Genomic DNA, 19,163 nt, shown 5'->3' with positions numbered 1-19,163 from the left:
CAAGCACAGGTGAGTGTCTCAGATTCTGCACAAATGAACGAGACTTGGTGGGTGTCCACCGCAGCACGCTACTTATAAGGCCAGCAGCATCACTTGCTATTATTTAAGCAGGGCAAATGACTTAGTGCAACAATAATATCTATACAATGTGCAAATGTCCCTCCCCATCAAAAAAATCACAGTCCTTACAAGACACTGGAGTGCTACAGAGCTTAATATTTGGCATTTCAAATAATGCAGCGCCACTGCACAGCAGATCCTGCCGAATTTTACTGAACAGTGTCAAAAGTGTAGTCTGGAACTGTAGCATAGTTTATTGTGCGGCTGCTATGCTCCCACAGATCTGGCAGTCAAAGAAGAAAGTAGCATATCTCACCCCTGCATGACCTGTGTCCCAAACAAACAAATGAATTTGCAAAAGATGCCATATCAGAGAGATGCTAACTTTGTCCAGTGCATTTATTTTTTTATGGATCCCTACATTTAGGAAAACATGAGCATTTTTGCCTTCTTGCTGTTTCTGATTACAGCCAATGCAGCATGCAATGAAATGATAGAGCCCACAAATAGAAGCCACAACCTTAAGCTAAGCAGCAGAATGTGAACAGAATCAATTTGGAGTGAGTAATGCCAAAGGCCAACTCACCTGAGCTGTGCCACTGGTAATACGAGAGCCACCAGCCCCACCAATGACAGTGTGAACAGCCCCAGAGGAGTCTGTTACAACAGTGGGGCACATTGAAGACAGTGGCCGCTTGCCAGGAGCAATGAGGTTGGCTGCTGACCACGCCAGGCCAAAACTGTTTGTAGCGTTCTCCACAGAAAAGTCATCCATGCCACTGTTCATAACTATGCCCGTCGATGGAGAAATCAGCATTGCTCCAAAGCTACAAGAAATGTATATTGTTAGATTGGCCGCAGAGGGTAATACATGACAACATAATACAGCTGAGTAAGCCCAGAAACTGCAACAGGATGCATAAAGAGATAACAGCCAGCTTAGTTATAGTTTTAGCTAACTGCAGCAACATTCAATTGAATCAAGCATCAAAATCTTACCAAGCTTTATACTGTATGTCCTGTGCTAGTAAAACTTGGCTAACACAAGTGAGCTCAAGCGAATTTCGCAAGGGAATAACTTGCTAAGTTGCAAGAAATTATCCTATTCGCATTCAAATTCAGTTTGGACAAGAATTATGCAAGGATGATTTGCTAACAGCTGGGAATTCACTGATTCTAGTCAGTTTTCAGCAAATATTGAAATCATGAAAAGAATTAGTGAGCTGTTTTTAAGAATAATAAAATAGTTTTGTTTGTAATCATGCTGGAGATAAAGTGACACATTCATAAATTTGGTACACATACACAAACTAGTGTATTTAAACACAATCAACAATAGCAAATATATTGATTCTTGGAATTACTGTGAAGCAATTGGATGCCTTCCTTCACAGAAGTATTTTTTTAGAACTATTAGCCCAATTTAGATAAACAACAAAAGCCCGATTTCTCTGCAGATTAACCCCAGAACACCCAGCATATTTTTACTACGCAAGGTTGATACCTCCAGATTTCGATTTAAGTGTGGAAAGCAAAACACAAAGCACGTAGATTTCAGTTGTCAAGATTTCAACCAATCAGTAATTACTCTGATAATTTTTTCGCTCACACATTTCTTAAGTTTTCTATATAGTTGTACTCTATGGAATGAAATAAACGAGATAAGGTTCAATTTTCCTTGATGTGGAATGGTGTTATGGCTGTGTGGTTAACAGACGGAAACGAGGATCACTTGCACATATTCCGCACGAAAAAGAGATGAGGCTGGAACAGTGCACTCACTATCTGTTTACTGTGCTGGTGGCTGAGACAGCATCGCCGTTTGGTGCCAGCACGTTGACATGTGCTGTTCCTTTGTCCTCCTCAACGTGGGACGCTGGCTCGTAAAAGCTGGGCTCATGGGTCTCAAAGTCAGAAATTTTGGACCTTAGAGAGTTGGCATAGTCTCGTGACAACATCAGTGCCACAATCTAAAAAAAGAAGAGGAAGACCACAATGGTAGCAAGAGTATTTAATGAGTTCACAAATTTCTGCACCTATGTCTAGCAGATTAATTATGTATAATCACTTGGGTATTCACTGAAAGTTAGCACAATTAAAGTCTCTGGTTTCAGAAAATCATTACGGATACTGTCCCAATATAAAACAAAGTAGCAATTTTCTCACGAAAAATGATCATGGCTACTTCAGGCATTTTATTATGCACATGATGCAAGTTAGCAGAATGAACACATAAGAAAATACATGACAAAAATAGCAGCATTGTGCAACACAAAAACGTACTAAATGATCAGTGAAGTTGAATGTGGCAAGCTTCAGCTATAATTTTGTTCAACTATCATGCACAGGACAAAAAACAGCCACATGTGTTATGAGAGCATGTTTTTACATTGAGCATGCCATGCAAACAAAGCAAATAAGTGCAATGCAAGACTTTAAAGCTAAGTTCTAGTGAATTGAACAATTGGGCATCAATTTTTCAAATGTCATGTTACCCTGTTTTCCATTACAAGCTGTAAGGGAGAGTTATTTAAATATAAAATAAATTGAAATATAGTTTTTCATAGCCTCATAGATTTCCTTTATTTTGGTGTAAAGATTCATACCAAGCAAGAAGACTACTTAGGTATGATAAATGAAATAGCCGAGATGATTAAGAATTGGAGTGAAATTTTAGTGTAGATAACATAAGTAGTAGCTTGTGGAAAGTTACTGTTACTGATATGCTGATTTCATTAAAATATTAGCTACACTGCTGCTCAGTAGTGAGCTCATACTGAACATGTAACATGGGTAAATTTGGCCTAGGTATATAATGAAGCTCAACTTTTAATTTCATTTTATTATTTACTCTGAAGGCTGTACAGCATTACAGAGAGGAGTGGCAATAGTAAGAAAAAAAATGGCTAATGAAGCAGCAAACGATCACAGATAGCAGACTTGAACACATGATCTGTGATAGCGATGATGGAGGCTGGAAGGCGATTCCAGTCTTCACTTATTTTTGGAATGAAGGCTTCATGGTATGCACCGCTTTTACACTGAGGCCCCCCAACCTTCATTCGATGATCAAAGCGGGATGACCAATGGCTTGTAGAAAAAAAAAATTTTAGGTCATTATTAGTGTAGTATATGTTATGAAACAGACATAAGCAGGAAATTTCAATGTCTAGTAGAAAGGAGAGGCAGGTCAAGCTGTTGCTTTATGCTAGAAACGCTGGCTAAGCGATGGTAGTTATAGAGGATAAACCTAGCTGAGTGGTTTTGAACTGATTCTAGGGACTGTTAGTGAGCTAGCATACGGGTCCCATATGGGTAAAGCGTAGTCGAGTTTAGAACGCACAAGTGTTTTATATAGTAATAGTTTCAATGGAACGGGAGCGAGACAGAAATTTCGGCAAAAAAGAACTACTGTTAGCTTTGATAAAAACGTGGTGGATATGTTTCTGCCAAGATAGGTATTTAGTGACATGGATGCCTAGATATTTATAGCTGTCAACGAACTGAAGAGAGCAAACATTAAGATCATAGTCTTGAAAAATGGACTAGTCAATTTTTTGAGACACCCTCATTGCTTTACATTTGTTAATGTTTAGTTTCATAAGCCATGTGTCACACCAGAAGGAAATTTTATGAAGGTCAGATAAAAGAACGAAGTCAGACTCATTAGAAGTTATGTGGTACAGAACACAGTTGTCTGCAAAGAGCCTTATATTAGAAGTAAAAGAATCAAGCAGGTTATTATATAAGTGATAAAAATAATTAGGAAGAAAACGGCTGCATATTCACCTGTATTTCTTATACTTAAGCTATAAGAAAAACATAAGATGTTGGAATGAGGCTAGGTGTTACCACAAGCACATCGTATACAAAGAAAAGCTAAATTAAGACTTGTAGTTCCATCTCAACTTACCAGCACTACGTAGAAAGCCTTGGCCAAGAATAGGGAAACTATAAGGAGTGTTCAATGTGCTCAACTTACATCTGTTGTGTTGACGAAAGCTTCATCTCCAAGATATGTTCTCTTGGCATAAGCAAATTTTAGGGCCTCTACAATACGATGGTACATGAGAGCAGCATCGTCCGCACTGCTTGTGGCATTGCTTCCACTGTAGCCATAGCCAGATAGGATTCCCAGAGCAAGAGAAAGAACTGGTCCGCTGCCAGGTGGGGGTACACTGTACATGACATGTTCCCCAAGGAGGGTGTACTTCGTGGCTGGTTTCAAAAGTGCCTGGTAAGATTTCAAGTCATCTTCTGTCATGAGGCCACCTGCAAGATTCCAAAATAGAACACTAGGGTTTGGCAAAGCTAAATGTACTCATCAGCCTGTTTAAGTTTACTTCGGGACAGAGGGCTCCTCCAGCGATATCAAATTATGCCTGTTCTGCATCAACTGAAGTAAACTGAGCCTGCAAATTTCGTCACTACACATTTAATCTTTTACCACCCAAATCTGCATTTTCCTTCCTTGAGAAGTTCTATTCTTAGACAAATGGTTATCAACTGCAAATTACATGACCTGCTTAACTCCACTTCCTTATCGCCTTCCTATCTCAACTTTATAAATGTATAATCTGCAGACCGATACCCAAAGCATGCTGCTGTTTTTCTATTTCCTCAGGTTTTACCTGCAGTTTCCACCACTTGTTGCATAGATTCTAGCTTTATCTTTGTTAGCCTTCAAATTTTACCCCTGTAGCATTATACTGGCATAGTAGGGTTGATATATTCATTGTTTCAAAGATACCAGTAAGTTGCTGTTTATGACTTTGGAGTGTCTGAAAAATAAATGCAATTTGATACATTCTTATTTTGTAGATCTACAAATGACCCATGCCCCTTGTGACTATTTGGCCTAGGTAATTACGCTCCTTCACTGCTGGAAAAAGCTCAATGCCAATTGAAAACTTATTATCTCAACAGCCTACTGAACGTTCCTTTGGTTTTCTGCATATCTCGTTCAGGCACCAATTATTTCTGTTGACTAAAATCTTACTTTCACTGTATTTCCCGCATCTTAACGATCATAAAATGCATACAGATACACATCATCATCATCATCATATTCATGTCCACTGCATGATGAAGGCCTCTCCCTGCGATCTCCAATTACCCCTATCCTGCGCCAACCGATTCCAGATAGCACCAGCAAATTTCCTAATTTCGTCGTCCCATCTATTCTTCTGCTGTCCTCTACTGCGCTTCCCTTCCCTTGGTACTCATTCTGTCACCCTAATGGTCCAACGGTTATCTAGTCTGCGCATTACATGACCTGCCAAAAACTTGTTGCAGCAACATCAGATGTGAAAATAACTATTTCTTGAAAATTATACCTTGTACAACAAACATTGTGAAAAACAATGGAAGAAGTGAACCCGATAGATGCAACGACATACTCACATTGAGCAAGAACACCCGGCCATCTACCTTTCCACTCGCTTTACTAAAACATATTTTGCAGGTTATTCAAACTTCCAGCATAATTGCAATGAGAAGTGCTTCAAGCCGTATGCGACACATTCTAAATATCATTGCTTTCATCAATGCTTTTGCTGTTGATGCACTAATATTGTACACAATTGTGTACACAGCACCTTAAAGGGATATAAATGTTTCGAACAGCCCTTAGGTTTCATGTGTTAAGTTCATTAGTTATTTGAAACTAGCCATTCCCAACCTTAGTTAACAGGAAAATAAAAATTCAAATTGTTGTAGTAGGCGGCCGGACGAAAGGGTTACGGCATGAGGCCTAAACGGCCGAGGCGCGCAGCGCCGCAAGAAAAGAGCCGGACTGCTCCAGTTGGGGACCAGACAAAGAATGAACCTTATTTCTCCGAGGGGAAGCAGGAAGGCAACTTACAGCATTTGGCGCTGAGTGGCGCCCTGATGTAAAGACCCAAAACCGAAACCAGAAGTTAACACAGGATACTACACAAATCATGGGGTTTAGTGTCACAAACTTGCACGGCAGGCTATGAGGAATGCCATGGAGTGGTTCAGGAGTAATTTTAGCCCAACAGGATTTTTTTAATGTGCACTTAAATCTAAGGTCACAATGCGAGCTTGTTGGTGCGTCATCTTGGAAGACCCATGTAGTGCAATAAGCAAGACGTGGACACAGAACATAAACCCACAGCAGGCATGGTGCTATTGTATGTTAATGTTCTTTTCCGTATTCTTGTCTCGCTTATGCTACATTATTCCTAAATCTAAGTACCTACGCGTTTCTGCATTCTGCCCCCATCGAAGCCTGGAACTGAGCTTGCAGCCAAGTGCTGAGCAGCAGAATGCCACAGAGCCACCGCCTGATGATAGCAAACATGACACGGTTAACAGGACAACATCAGCTGAAGGCAGATTGTCAAGACATTCATTAACCCTTCACAGTCATTCCAGTTGGGAGCCATTTAATGCCAGTGTTGTACACGCTCCTCTAATACAGGAACGAGAGCTCGTTCCTCATCCCTTCCCAATGTTGAAACAAGTACCCATTATAAGTTCTGCACAGAATGTCAACGCCGGAAGCCTGATCCTTGCCGCCCTTCTGGACCAATGCAACCTTTGCCGTGCCCTTCGCGACCCTTTGACCGGGTTGGGATAGACCTCTACGGGCCTCTGCCATACACAGCTGCTGTGTATGGCAGAGAAGTCCGACACAGCTGTGGACGACACGAAGGACGCGGACAAGAAGAACAAGAAGACGCAACAGCGTAGGCTTAGCCAGTCACACCAGGAACAGCGTCTAGCCCGAGCCCCACTTCCGTAGCGCTGGCAATCCGGCTGCGGAGCTCGGCACGGCGCACTTCTTCCTTACAGTTCCTTTAATACAAAAGGAACACGTTCCAGTTACACTTTGAACATTGGAGCATGTCATTACATTAATGTTACAATCAATTTTTTAAATTAGAAGATAGGGTCAGATAATCCTGAGGAGAAATAAGGTGAGCAATTTAAAACTCACATCGAACTATGTATATTATGCAAATTTGAATGTGAAGAAGGAGTTTATCTGGAGATGAATCCAAAGAAACACTCCTAGACTATTTTTCTTGGGGAGCACCAGACATACTCTAGACTTGTCCAACTGCAACTTTGGTGCTCATCTATTACAAGCACAGCATATATGGCACTTTCCACTTCGGTCTTCAAATGTGCAGTCAGGATACTGTGCTCCAAATGTGCAACTAGAAAGGTACTCACATGCACTAATACAATTAAACTTCTTGCACAAAAAACCACATCGAAAGGAACAATACATGGACGTTTAATGATTGCTGATTCAATATTGCTGTATGAGTGGGGAAAAAATATCCAGGATACATATTCACAACTTAGTAAAGTCCCTTGTTTGAACTCAGCAAAAGCTGCATCTCGATGTTGGTGTCCACCCTGCATGAAGTGCTGCGTCTGTGCATGTGTGTCTGTTCAATGCTGTGGAACATATACAGAAGGAACTCCATTCCCTCTGCTGTTCCTTCGTAAACCTAACGAATTACTGTTGCAGTTCCACCGACCCTTAACGGAATAATGGCTTTCCTCCGTTCCTCCCAAAAGAAACTAGTTCCAGGAACGACGTTCCGTATAATACTCTTTAATGCGTTTCAACACTGCACAGAGAGCCTTTGTGTGAACAAGCGCATAGTAAGGAAGTTATCTAGAAATACTTTGTTTATTCCTGACGCTCTTGCACAGTATCTCCAACCAGCATCACGCTATGGATGATCATCCCAAATGCCATTTTATCTAGTGTCATCAGGATCGCTTTCTTGAGTAGTTTCATCTGAGGATGTTCACTGGTCATCTAAAGGTGTTATGCATTTCTCCTCGGCACAAAGATCATGCTCACATTTGCTAAACTAATGCGAGCTGTATCCATAAAATGCACGCAGAGGAAACATTGCCAACTTCTCATTTGCTTCACACCACGATACGCCTGTATGAATTCTTTCAAGTGTGCCGCTAGAAAGTGCTGCCTTTTTATGCAGATGTAAAAAAGCGCAATTATCAAGGTGCCACAATAAAGATAAAAAATGCCACCGCATATAACTGGGTGTGTATCTTGCACTCCCTGGCATTAACTGGAACCGATATTTTCACCTTCCAGGAGGGGCCCAACGAATGACGGCAAGTGGTTACTTCTTACCCCTATTACTCCCTATTAACTTATTATTTTGAATAAACTTTGTAGTTTTACAAGCAGTAACAACGAAAATATGTATACTGCCATTCAAATAACTGATATCATGTAATTTGTGTCAGTGCATGAAACAACTTAAAATGTCTGTTCACATCCAGTGGCACTAGGTAAATGCCAATGTCCAGTTATATGCTTAACATGCAAGATATCATTTGAAGAAGAGACCTTACTTTCACCACCACTTGGCGAACCAGTATCCAATAAGAAACACTCCAAAGTAAGTGCTCGAATATTTTTAAATGATTAAAGAAAGCCAGGAAACATAGGAAAACTGCATTTTTGCCTACAAGAACAGAAAAAGTGTCCACTGAACAAAAGCAATGACTAACCCATTTGCTGCACATCTTGGACAAACTTTTTTCCAAGCTCCCCAGTGTAGAACTCTTCAGCTCCTTTCTCAGCAATCAACTGGAGAGTGTCGGCAAACAATGGCCGCCTAAGAATCTCGCCTTCCTTGAACACGTCGTTTGTATTATTGTTGAAGAATGCCTCCCTTCAGAAAAAAACAAACAAAATGTTTATTCTGAGAATGAGCTTCAAAACTATCAGTACATTACAGCAGAAAAATTATGGTCTTCAGAATCCCATTTGGAAGAAGTATTATTATTATCCAGCATTATTGTTATTGAGTACATGTTAACTAAAGCTCCTTTATATGTGATGTCATTTGCGAGATCTTTGGCTGTTCAGAGGTATCTGTACAGTGCCTAAAAGAACATATACAACACTAAGGAATGTTTATATGCTAAACTATGAGTAATATGTACCATTATGCACATGAACATGAACCTAAGTTTAGCACACTGCAATAAACACCTTAGAACACACTAAAAGTAAACTAAGGTGCTTGTGTGAATGGTCTTTACTCATGGCCTTTTCTCATCTTGAGATATCTTTACAGGAAGAATATAGATGGCTATGGCAGGGTGCTGAAATGAATCTTGAAGGGGTGTACGGTAGCGCGATTAAAAGACTGGACAAAAGAAGACACACGGGGACACACACAGCACTGTGCATGTCCCTGTGTCTTGTTTTGTCCAGTCTTTCAATCACACTACCGTACACCCCTTCAAGATGCATCACCAACAAGCCCACATTGCAACCCTCATGAGCTGAAATGAAGACATACATATAATCTATAAAAGAACTCAAAGTCAGGACAGTTCGTTTTCGATCGTCGCACACATGGACAGCACAGTCCAAGTGCGCTTCTCTGCTGCCCCAAGTCCTTTCTGTGCTAAGTGTCATTTCAAAGTGGATAGAACTGCGATTTGCCTAATGAAATTGGCTCTTAAATCCAGATTTCCAAGCACAGATTGCATGCAAGATGGTTGTCCCATGGAGGCCAACGAAGTACACGCATGCCATTCAGAATTACAAAAATGCATTCTATTGTTACATAACAGGCATACCACCCCATCTGTGGAGAATTTGCCTATGATTGAAAATGGAAATCTGCCGTGATTCGAAGTACTCAGTGACAAGCCTGCACTGAATGCAGACTGAAGCAGCCATCTTTCTTTTAATATGCACGTGAGGACTTCTCTTTGGAAACATGACAGAATGCTGCACTAAAGACAGGCAATTGTGCAGAAACATTTTTCATATTTCATGGGCTCTCTTCAGAGCCTGGAAGAAAAGCCCATAAAGTCACCATACAAACAATTCATTAGCTGTTTCTAAACACACTCTGCAAACTTTCGGCACAACTTATGCCTTAAAAGACATATATTGTTAAAAATTGCATAATAAAGTTTAATGAGCTAACCAATCAAGCTTAAAGTGATAGTTTGAGTAACTCAAACAAGATAATTACGAACAATGTGCCATTGGTTAAAGGTTTGCTGCATATGTATTCTTGCTGGCCATAACAGATAGGATAGAGATGGCAGTGGTGGGCATTAGAAGTTGAGTTGCAACAGGTTATTAAACCAATTTTTACCAGTTTCCAATTTATTTGATAACTTTAGTGCAGGTAATACAAATGTATATTTGTAATCAGTTTGCCTTCAATGCAAAGTAGGCATCCTGAGAAGAGCAGCAATTTCAGCACGTCCATCCCCAAGCTTACAGTGAAATGCATGTGTTACTTTTTCACAAATAGCCTTCCTTATGCTCTGTGGCATGAAACTACACACAAAGCTATTTTTATAGAAACTAACATTATAAGCATAAGATGGCTCCCTTATGGTACCATAAGGAATTTCATACCTTGATAATTGGACAGGAATGGGTGAACACCAAGCAAAGTATATGCGTATATGCAGAAAATGTGGCACACAGTAAACTTTCATTATTAATGTTCGACTACCAGGAGCTGGCACTCATATCCAAAGCCTGAAGGCTTGTATCAATAACCATAGGAAATACTGCTCTACTACCATTTTCAAGGAGAAGTTTGTTTTCTAATCTTTTGATCATCACTCGACAAAAATGGCAAAGGAAGTTTGCTTTCCAATGGCAGTTCCTTTGCTAAGCTGAAGACATGCTGAGAGTGTTCTGAAGCTAATCATAATCAGAAAAGCCTGAATCAATCAGATTAGTGCTTGCTTCTCAACAGGTAATAATCGACCTTAAGCTTACTTCATAACAGGCTCTCCAATGATGCCATTCCGCTTCTCTTGAAGCTTTTTGGCCAGGTGCTTGCCTACTTGGAAACCATTCCTACAAAGTTCAATTGTTGGCTCAACCAGCTGGGACCAAGGAAGCTTTCCATATTTATTGTGTGCCACATGGTACGCCTTCAGCTCGCCAGGGACAGCAACAGACAAGGGACCTGCACACCAAGAAAATCCACAGTTGGGCATAGTTTCATTAACCACAACTACCCATGGTGAGGCACAATGATTAAGGGTGAAAGCATAGCAAACCTCCCAGAACAGAATGAAATGGTTGAACGATTCTAATATACTAAATGGAATAACAAGCAGTGAAACAGGATGACAAAAACTATTAACTTATCCAGGACTAAGCAAGACAAAGACACACACCAGAGTGATTAGTGCAATTTTAAATGTTGCACACACTATTTCTATGTACAAGTGCAGAAAAAAATAATTGGAACATGGAAGCTGTGGGCAAACTGCATGCCACTGCTCTCTAGCAGCTTCAAGGGAAGCTAGAAATTGGACCACGCATGCATGGTGGCCAGCACTCAAACCCAGTTCACACAGTTCTATCCTTTCATGCTGATCATAGAGCCTTCTGCAGCTTCTGCAGCTGAATGCTCATTAGCGTGATACCACTGACAGCAGAGCTCCACTCGCTTGTGTCACAGAATTCTGTGCAATACATGCAAACTGCAGAAACTATGCTATCAGTGCCACAGCACTGGCGAGTGCTGAGTCGCAGAAACTGCAAATGATGCTTCAATCCAATGGTGAAGTAACACATCGAGAGGTGTGTGTGTGTATGTATTGACTGAGTGCTGGCCTGCGCACATGCGTGATTAATGGTTTTGCTTCCTGTAGAGGCTGCTAGAAGGCACTGTGATGGAGTTTGACCACAGCTCACACATTCCAGCTACATTTCTCTGGATCTGTACGCTGTACATTGTGATAAGGGTGAGTTTGCAACAGTGGTGTAAGCAGATATTTGCACAATATTTGAAGGACAGATACGTACATGGCTGAATTACAACATGTGCTATTTGTCTCATCAAAACATTTCAATTGTCTTGCATGCTCAATAACTGCATCACCAGATTATTTTATAACGATATTTAGGGCTCAGTCAATAACCAAAAGGTCAATAAATTGGCAATTTGTTCTTGCCACCATTATAAAAAGCAGAATAACTAACGTATTGTGCATCTGGAATCCAAAAACAATATTGGTGGCAGTCCATGTTATCCTGAAAGCAGTCCAATGAATGCAGTACTGCAACAGTGCATCCAATTCCGGTACTTCTGCAGTAGTTAGATGAATACATGTCGCTCAAATATTGTGTGTGTTAATGCTTTTGAGGGACCCAGAGATAAATCATCTAAAATACTGAACAAAAAATAATTGCTTTTGCCCCCTCAGTCCCTCTTATGCTCTATTGAAAAATATCCATTGACGCAAACGCCCTCCAAATTTCCTAAATTTGTTTCAGAAAGCCCTTTAGTTGGCAAAAGCAACAAGAGAGTTGGTTCATATAATGACAAGGAAGAATAGTGTGAGCACTAGGATTGTGAAATATGAAACAAGGCATTGCGTGAGCAACCAATTTTGCTGTGTGCTTCAGCCTGACACCCAAACCCAAGTGTCCAGATTAAAAAAAGTAATATTAATTAGAAAAGAAATCCCTTGTCACCAGCTTAAACACCTCCACAAAAAGACCTCCCCATGAACAGCACACACTGTGTATAATTTCCAGGACCACTAGTGCAGTGTAGGAAAATGCATGAAAACCTGGGTTGTCTATTTTCATGGCGTTTGCAATTGCACTAGGCACAAGCAAAGCAATATGTACTGCAACACTTAATTGGTGTCATCTGCTAACTCATTGAGGCACTGCTGTTGCTGTCATCTACTACAATTTACTCGTAAAATTGTCACAGTTCAAGCACATTTGTACATTATTTTGCTAGACACATCCCACAAGTGTGCTGCACCCCCCCCCCCCCCCCCGCACACACTCTAGTACAATATTCTATGTTGGCAGAAACAGAACAGATAAGCGCACTACAGAAACCCACAAAGCTGGCTGAACTGAAACATGTTGATGCTTACGGGCAGCAAAGAAGCATTTTTCTTATGTTCAGCTGCATATTTATCAAAACACAAAGCTATATTTGCTTGCCTGATGAAAGAAGCGAACTGTTTCCAATAAACATTTGTGCTGTGGCAGCAGCTGGGGCTGCCTCTCTACCATCGATGACTTCTGCAACTCCAGTAGCACTGCAGGAACCAGAGAGAACATACCAGTGATGCACATGAAGTTCAACAGAAAATAAAATTAATAGAGTGCACTAGCTGCATGATGCGTCTGCCGTGAACAAATCACGTAGCTATATAGCAGACAAGAGGAGATGCAGCACGCAAATTTTCAAGCTACGCACAAGGTTACGCACAACAGCTCAAATTATGTAAATGATGCAACACTTGTTAATCCCGTTCAAACAAGACAGCATCAAGGTATGTGGCTGCCAAGCCACACAAAAAGATGAGACAAAGTGTTTTCAATTACCATTTACCATAGCAGCTATATCTTCATGTCTCAGCAAGAAGGAGTCCTGCAAAACTGAGGACAGGACATGCTTCTTTTTTGTCACTGATGAGAACTACTACATATGGTAGCATTTTTTTTTGTCACATATTATTTATGCAAAAAAAATAGCTTGAAAGGCTAGCAACAATGACCACACATATTTTGGTTTTTGTAATCGTCTGTTCATTACGACATACAAAGAATCATATTACATGCAATCTTCTTGAAGACCTACACTATATAGTACTGAAAGGAAGCAAATAAAATTGATACAACTTCTAAAAGTCTCGTTCACTTAAATATTCTGAATATTTTACTTCAACAAGGAGCTATGTTGCCAATAAGATATGTTTCAAATGCCTTTTTAAAGTCTTAAATATTTCAAAGGAACTCAAACCACTCAAAAAGCGCTCAAAAACTCATGAATGGTTAGGAAACATTTATCAAGCATAAATAATCAAGGTGTATCAGCATTTGACCCTGCTGTGCACGTAGATGAAGACTATTATGAGCTTGCACCACCCATCCAAATGTAGCCTTGAAGGTAATCGGGAGTTAAGTGTGCAGAGAAATTGAGTAACTTCATTTCTTAACCCTGCAAGGAGTGGTTCTGCAACCCTGCAAGGAGTGGCTCATTCGAACTGATTTTGTACATATCAGTTGGTGCCATAACACAGAATTCCATTTTGCAGATCCTATTTAGAATCAGATAAATTGAACAGAAATTTGGTCATAGGAGTTCGAATTACAGTCGAATCTCGATAATTTGAACTCGAAGGTAGTGGTGACAACAAAATTTATTGAAAATCTGGCAAATTCGTGGCCTGGGCCTGGTGCGCCCCCAAAGAGGTCCGGAGATACCATCTCCTCGCCACTTCGCGGGCTTGCTGGATGGCCCAGACCTGATCTTGGAGGTTTGAGCTGCACAGCGCAGCCGTACACCGAACCACAGCTTCATCTGGGGAGACTGCATTTTCTCTGCCTTTAACCTCACATTTCCAGAGAATGTGTTTAAGAGATGCGTTATCTATAGCTTATCTATATCAATAGCTTTTGTTTTTTCTCGGAAAAACAAACGAGGCAGAGCTGAGCACTAAACAAAGGCTTGATTCGGAGGTTATTTCAAGCAATAATTAAAAAGGTCACTAATTAAAAGTAATTAAGTAATACTTCGTAATGAAAAAAATGCTGGTCGTAAGTACATACAACTACAGCTACTATGCAGTCTGTACGATTTCTCTAGAGCTCTCGTGTATGTTTAAAATCTTGGTCCAAGTTAGCTGGGACACCCTGTGTGTGTGAGAGCGTGTGAGAGAGCGTGTGAGAGACTGTGTGAGAGAATGTGAGAGAGTGTGTGTGTGTGAGAGTGTGAGAGAGTGTGAGAGAGAGTGTGTGTGTGAGAGTGTGAGAGAGAGTGAGAGAGAGTGAGATAGAGAGTGAGATAGAGAGTGAGATAGAGAGTGTGAGAGTGAGAGAGAGAGTGTGAGAGAGAGTGAGTGTGTATGTGAGTGAATGAGTGAGTGAGTGAGTGTGTATGTGAGTGAGTGAGTGTGTATGTGAGTGAGTGAGTGTGTATGTGAGTGAGTGAGTGTGTATGTGAGTGAGTGAGTGTGTATGTGAGTGAGTGAGTATGTGAGTGAGTGAGTGTGTATGTGAGTGAGTGAGTGTGTATGTGAGTGAGTGAGTGTGTATGTGAGTGAGTGAGTGGGTGAGTGGGTGAGTGAGGTTTGGAGGCCCCCCCTCGGATAAATGAAAACTCTCCCCCTATGCAATGTCTTGTAACACTCTGAAAGCTTGATGATCACTCATTTTGTAAGGTATCTCGTGAACATTGCACTTAACATTTTAGGAACAATTTTCTCAAAATTAAACAAATTGACTATTCCACTTATAAAAGTCTTGTATTTATTATTAGTGTCGCAGAAAATCCGGCGTTGACGTCCCACGTCGGACATCGTTTCGGCAGAAAGATTTTAGAACGACCCATACCTAGACCATCCATGTGGTGCAAGAAAATTAATTGAATTTCTACGGCTAAAATAGGTAGAAAAATCTTAAAATACGACGAACACACAACCTACGCACATGATAGCGTCGGATTGTAATTTGAATATAGGAGAAAACATAATTCTATTATGCGAAAACTAACAAACCGCTTTTCCAGCGTTTCTACCAATCAGACCGGCCATGGCGTCCGCTAATTGCGCGCACGGGCGCGCGAATGTCTCGGAAGCCACGGAGCGGCGCGCCCGTTTCTTTGAAACACTTCTAGATGGCGCTCGCCTCCGCCGCAGCGTAGAGTTACTGTATATATACTGTATACTGCATATACAGTAACTCTACCGCAGCGTAGGGTGCCTCGATGTCCTCCTCGCCCGCCGCTCAGCGGCGGGCGAGGAGGACATCGAGGCACCCTACCGCAGCGCGGCCCACACAAGAGGCCGCGTTTCTACCAGAAAGCCCGCCTTCGTGCATAGCATTCGCCGCGAGCGGTTCCCGGTAAACATTACTGTTATGCACGCTTCAGTTTCCGGGACGCGTGACAATCAGTAAGGGATCTTTGAATGCTATCGCGTTCCACTCTTAAAGGCGAAGCTTAAGCGTCCTCCCAATTTTGCACTAGTCAGTACGGGCATAATTTTCCTGCTGTAAAGATATAGGTCTCCGTTCCATATTAAACACTTACTATTCCTATTTTATTCATATTCGAAAACTTTATATTCGGCCATCTCTATTTACTATGCAAGCAATGCTGACATGCTAAATACATCACTGCTATAGTTGCCCATTTGTGAGTTAATATGTAGCAGCCAAAGCTCCTTGAATTCAGTGCGGTGAAGTCAATACAGTACACTGAGCAGCAGGTTGTGCGAACAGCACACCCGAGGCTCTCTCCCGCTCGCCAATTTTATCGGACGTACACGGTCTTTGTCCACTCAACGTTGCCCTATCAGAACTTGCCATCGATGACATGCGCTCTGAGCAGAGCAAAGAATCCTGGATTTCTTCCCTTTTGGAGTTTCTCGCTGATTCTGCAACTGTTCCGGCACCTATGACTACGGCGGCAGGCGCATCAATTTGTTTTTGCGACAAACTCCTCTACCATCGCAACTATCTCCCTGAGAGTCGGCGATGGCTCCTAGTAATACCGCATCATCTTTGGGCTCATTTATGCGCATCGTTTCACATTGATCTCCAACGTACGGTGAAAGACCTGCACCCTCCTTCGGCTCCGGTATTAGTGGCCTGGCAGGTACAAGTTTGTTCGCAAGTAAGTCCACTGCTGCCTCGACTGTCAGTACCGAAAGTCGGTCCCTAATTCCACTGCCGCATCTTTGTAGCCACTTCCTTGTCCGGGCCGTCCTTTTGATCGGATCGACCATTACGGTCCGCTTCCTTGTACCAGTGCTGGCAACCGCTGGATTATCGTTGCAGCGGATCATCTCACACGCTATGCAGAAACCGCTGTACTCCCAATATTAAATGCTCAAGACGTTGCATTATTCATACGGTGGCATGTTGTTCTTCGTCACGGAGCCCCTCGGGAACTTCTTAGTGATTGAGGCCGCGCCTTTCTATCTGGAGTCGTGACGTCGCCTCTAAGGGAGTGTCACAACAACCACCGGACCACTAGCGCATACCATCCGCAGACGAGCGGGTTGATGGAGCATTTCAACCGTACTCTCGGTGACATGCTCGCCATGTGCGCCGCGTCCGACCATTCGAACTGTGACGCTGTGCTTCCATTCGTCACGTTCCCTCAAGCCATCACTAGGCTTTTGCTTACTGTACGGCCGCGAACCTTCCCGTACCATCGATACAATTCTACCCTACCTGCTTTATTCATCTTAATGTGTTCTTTATTCATCAGAATGAGCTCCCGTATCTCGAGCTGCGCAGCAAGCTGTAGAATGTAAACAACTCACCCGTTGTCTTCCCACCGCAGATCAGACACGCCATAATCGTCGTGGTGGCCCCCCAAGCTTACCTTCCGATTCTTTGGTTTGGCTGTGGGTCCGACCTTTAGTTCCCGGCCTTTCCTCTAAATTGCTCCCAGGATATCATGGCCCTTACCGTATAATTGCACAAGCTTCCCTCGTCAACTATTTCGTAGAGTCTGTGTCGCCGTCTTTTGATCAGTGCCGCCGCGGTCGCGAAAATGTTCACGTGGATCGGCTCAAGCCCTTCGAGGATCCCTCCGTGGCGTTTTTTTCTCCGGGGGACAAATGCAACGAAGTAGAACCGCCGGTCAGCCAGGCGCATGTCCAGCGCGCTTTACGCACGTGGGCGGTGCCGACTGCTCGCAGGGTTCTGACTGCTGCACCGAGTTCGACCTCTTATTCCTGGCGTACCATGTCAATAAACACCTTCACAGTATTTGAGACAAATCGAATACGAACCGAACAGTGCAAGAAGCTAATCGAATGATACTTTCGAAAATATTTTTTAACAATTTTCTAAAGTAAGCAGCCATTTCAACAATTTACATGAAACTGTGTTCACATTTATAACGTTAACAGTCGGCATACACAGGACTTGTTAAAGTACGATTGATCGTTGGAAGCCGGTCAAGTCCGACTTGCCGAGCTAGGTAGCCTGTTCCACTAAATGAGTTCATGTTTTATGCCAACGCTATGCCCTTGGGGATGAAATTTAGTGTATTTTTGCTCAAATTTTATGTTTAATTGCACAGTTGACATTTTATCAAATTGAAAAAATACTCGAAAAATATTCGCACTTACGAATATTGACTATTCGATTCGACACCGAATCGAATAGGAATATATTCGATTTGTTATCCGAAAGTTTCAAATGTTCCACCCCTGTGAGCAAATGAAGCACAGTGGCTGGTGGCTTAGAAAGTCATTAATATGCACACACTGTCACTGAATAAAAATACGAATGAATCAAAATAAGGCTGTGGCTACAGAGCTCAAAGACAGCCATGAGAATGCTAAAGAAGCCACACGACAAGACTAAAAGGACCAGGACACTTACTTTGTATACACCGTGATGAACACACCTCCGCCAAGACCCATGCTTTGAGGGTTCACAGCGCCATTGCAAAACAATAGGGCAACCGCTGCATCAACGGCAGATCCCCCTTTTAATAAAATATCCCTGCAAAAACGAAAGACAGCAATTAAAAACCACCGATGATTTGGCATGCTAAAAGAAGTTATGCATGAAATAAACAGGTAATCTTGCATAAACAAACTATGGTTTCCAAGCAATTCAGTCCCGTATGCACCAGCAGCATGAATGAGATGTATGCTAGAATACATTAGAACACTACTCGAATCAAGCATAAAACTAATAATGAAATATGTTGAAAACAGGGTAAGTGCAGCCCATGAAGATGGAGTGGACGTTACAATCAAGGATGCGCATTAACTTTTTTGTTTTCAGCAGCGCAACGCAGGGTCAGGCTAAGGCGCAGGAATTTCTATGGGATGAAAAAATATACTAAGCGTTTAGGAAAACTACAGGACCGCAAGGAACGTACCTCTCGATGACATCTCTTGCCGATGACACTGGTTTTCGTCCAGCCGTCGGCAGTCGAAAAGCGGTTAACAGTGTGTTTCAGCGAAAACTGTTCTAATTAGTAAAAATAGGAGATTCAAGACGCAAACTTTTTTGCAAGATCTGTAACAACGGCGGGCAAATTAAACGAAGGAATAAAGCATTCTCTGCCGGATAATTTATCAAC

General features: G+C 41.9%; 1 protein-coding gene across 3 annotated transcripts in view; it reads right to left on the bottom strand.

The window, feature by feature from the left end:
• Nucleotides 1–19,163, bottom strand: part of LOC142575201 (scoloptoxin SSD14-like) — a 108,109-nt gene that overhangs the window by 6,023 nt on the left and 82,923 nt on the right. For all 3 annotated transcript variants that reach the window (XM_075684334.1, XM_075684335.1, XM_075684333.1), the window contains exons 3-9: nucleotides 18,452–18,574; nucleotides 13,046–13,143; nucleotides 10,844–11,036; nucleotides 8,590–8,753; nucleotides 4,043–4,332; nucleotides 1,843–2,030; nucleotides 647–887 (exon numbers count right to left, since the gene is read on the bottom strand). In XM_075684334.1, the coding sequence (XP_075540449.1) occupies nucleotides 647–887; nucleotides 1,843–2,030; nucleotides 4,043–4,332; nucleotides 8,590–8,753; nucleotides 10,844–11,036; nucleotides 13,046–13,143; nucleotides 18,452–18,574 (1,297 nt within the window). The remainder of the gene's footprint in view (nucleotides 1–646; nucleotides 888–1,842; nucleotides 2,031–4,042; nucleotides 4,333–8,589; nucleotides 8,754–10,843; nucleotides 11,037–13,045; nucleotides 13,144–18,451; nucleotides 18,575–19,163) is intronic.

This window comes from Dermacentor variabilis, chromosome 3 (genome assembly GCF_050947875.1).
Source record: "Dermacentor variabilis isolate Ectoservices chromosome 3, ASM5094787v1, whole genome shotgun sequence".
NCBI lineage: Eukaryota > Metazoa > Arthropoda > Arachnida > Ixodida > Ixodidae > Dermacentor > Dermacentor variabilis.
The sequence above is the reverse complement of the archived record's forward strand: the minus strand, read 5'-3'. Positions and strand labels throughout refer to the sequence as shown.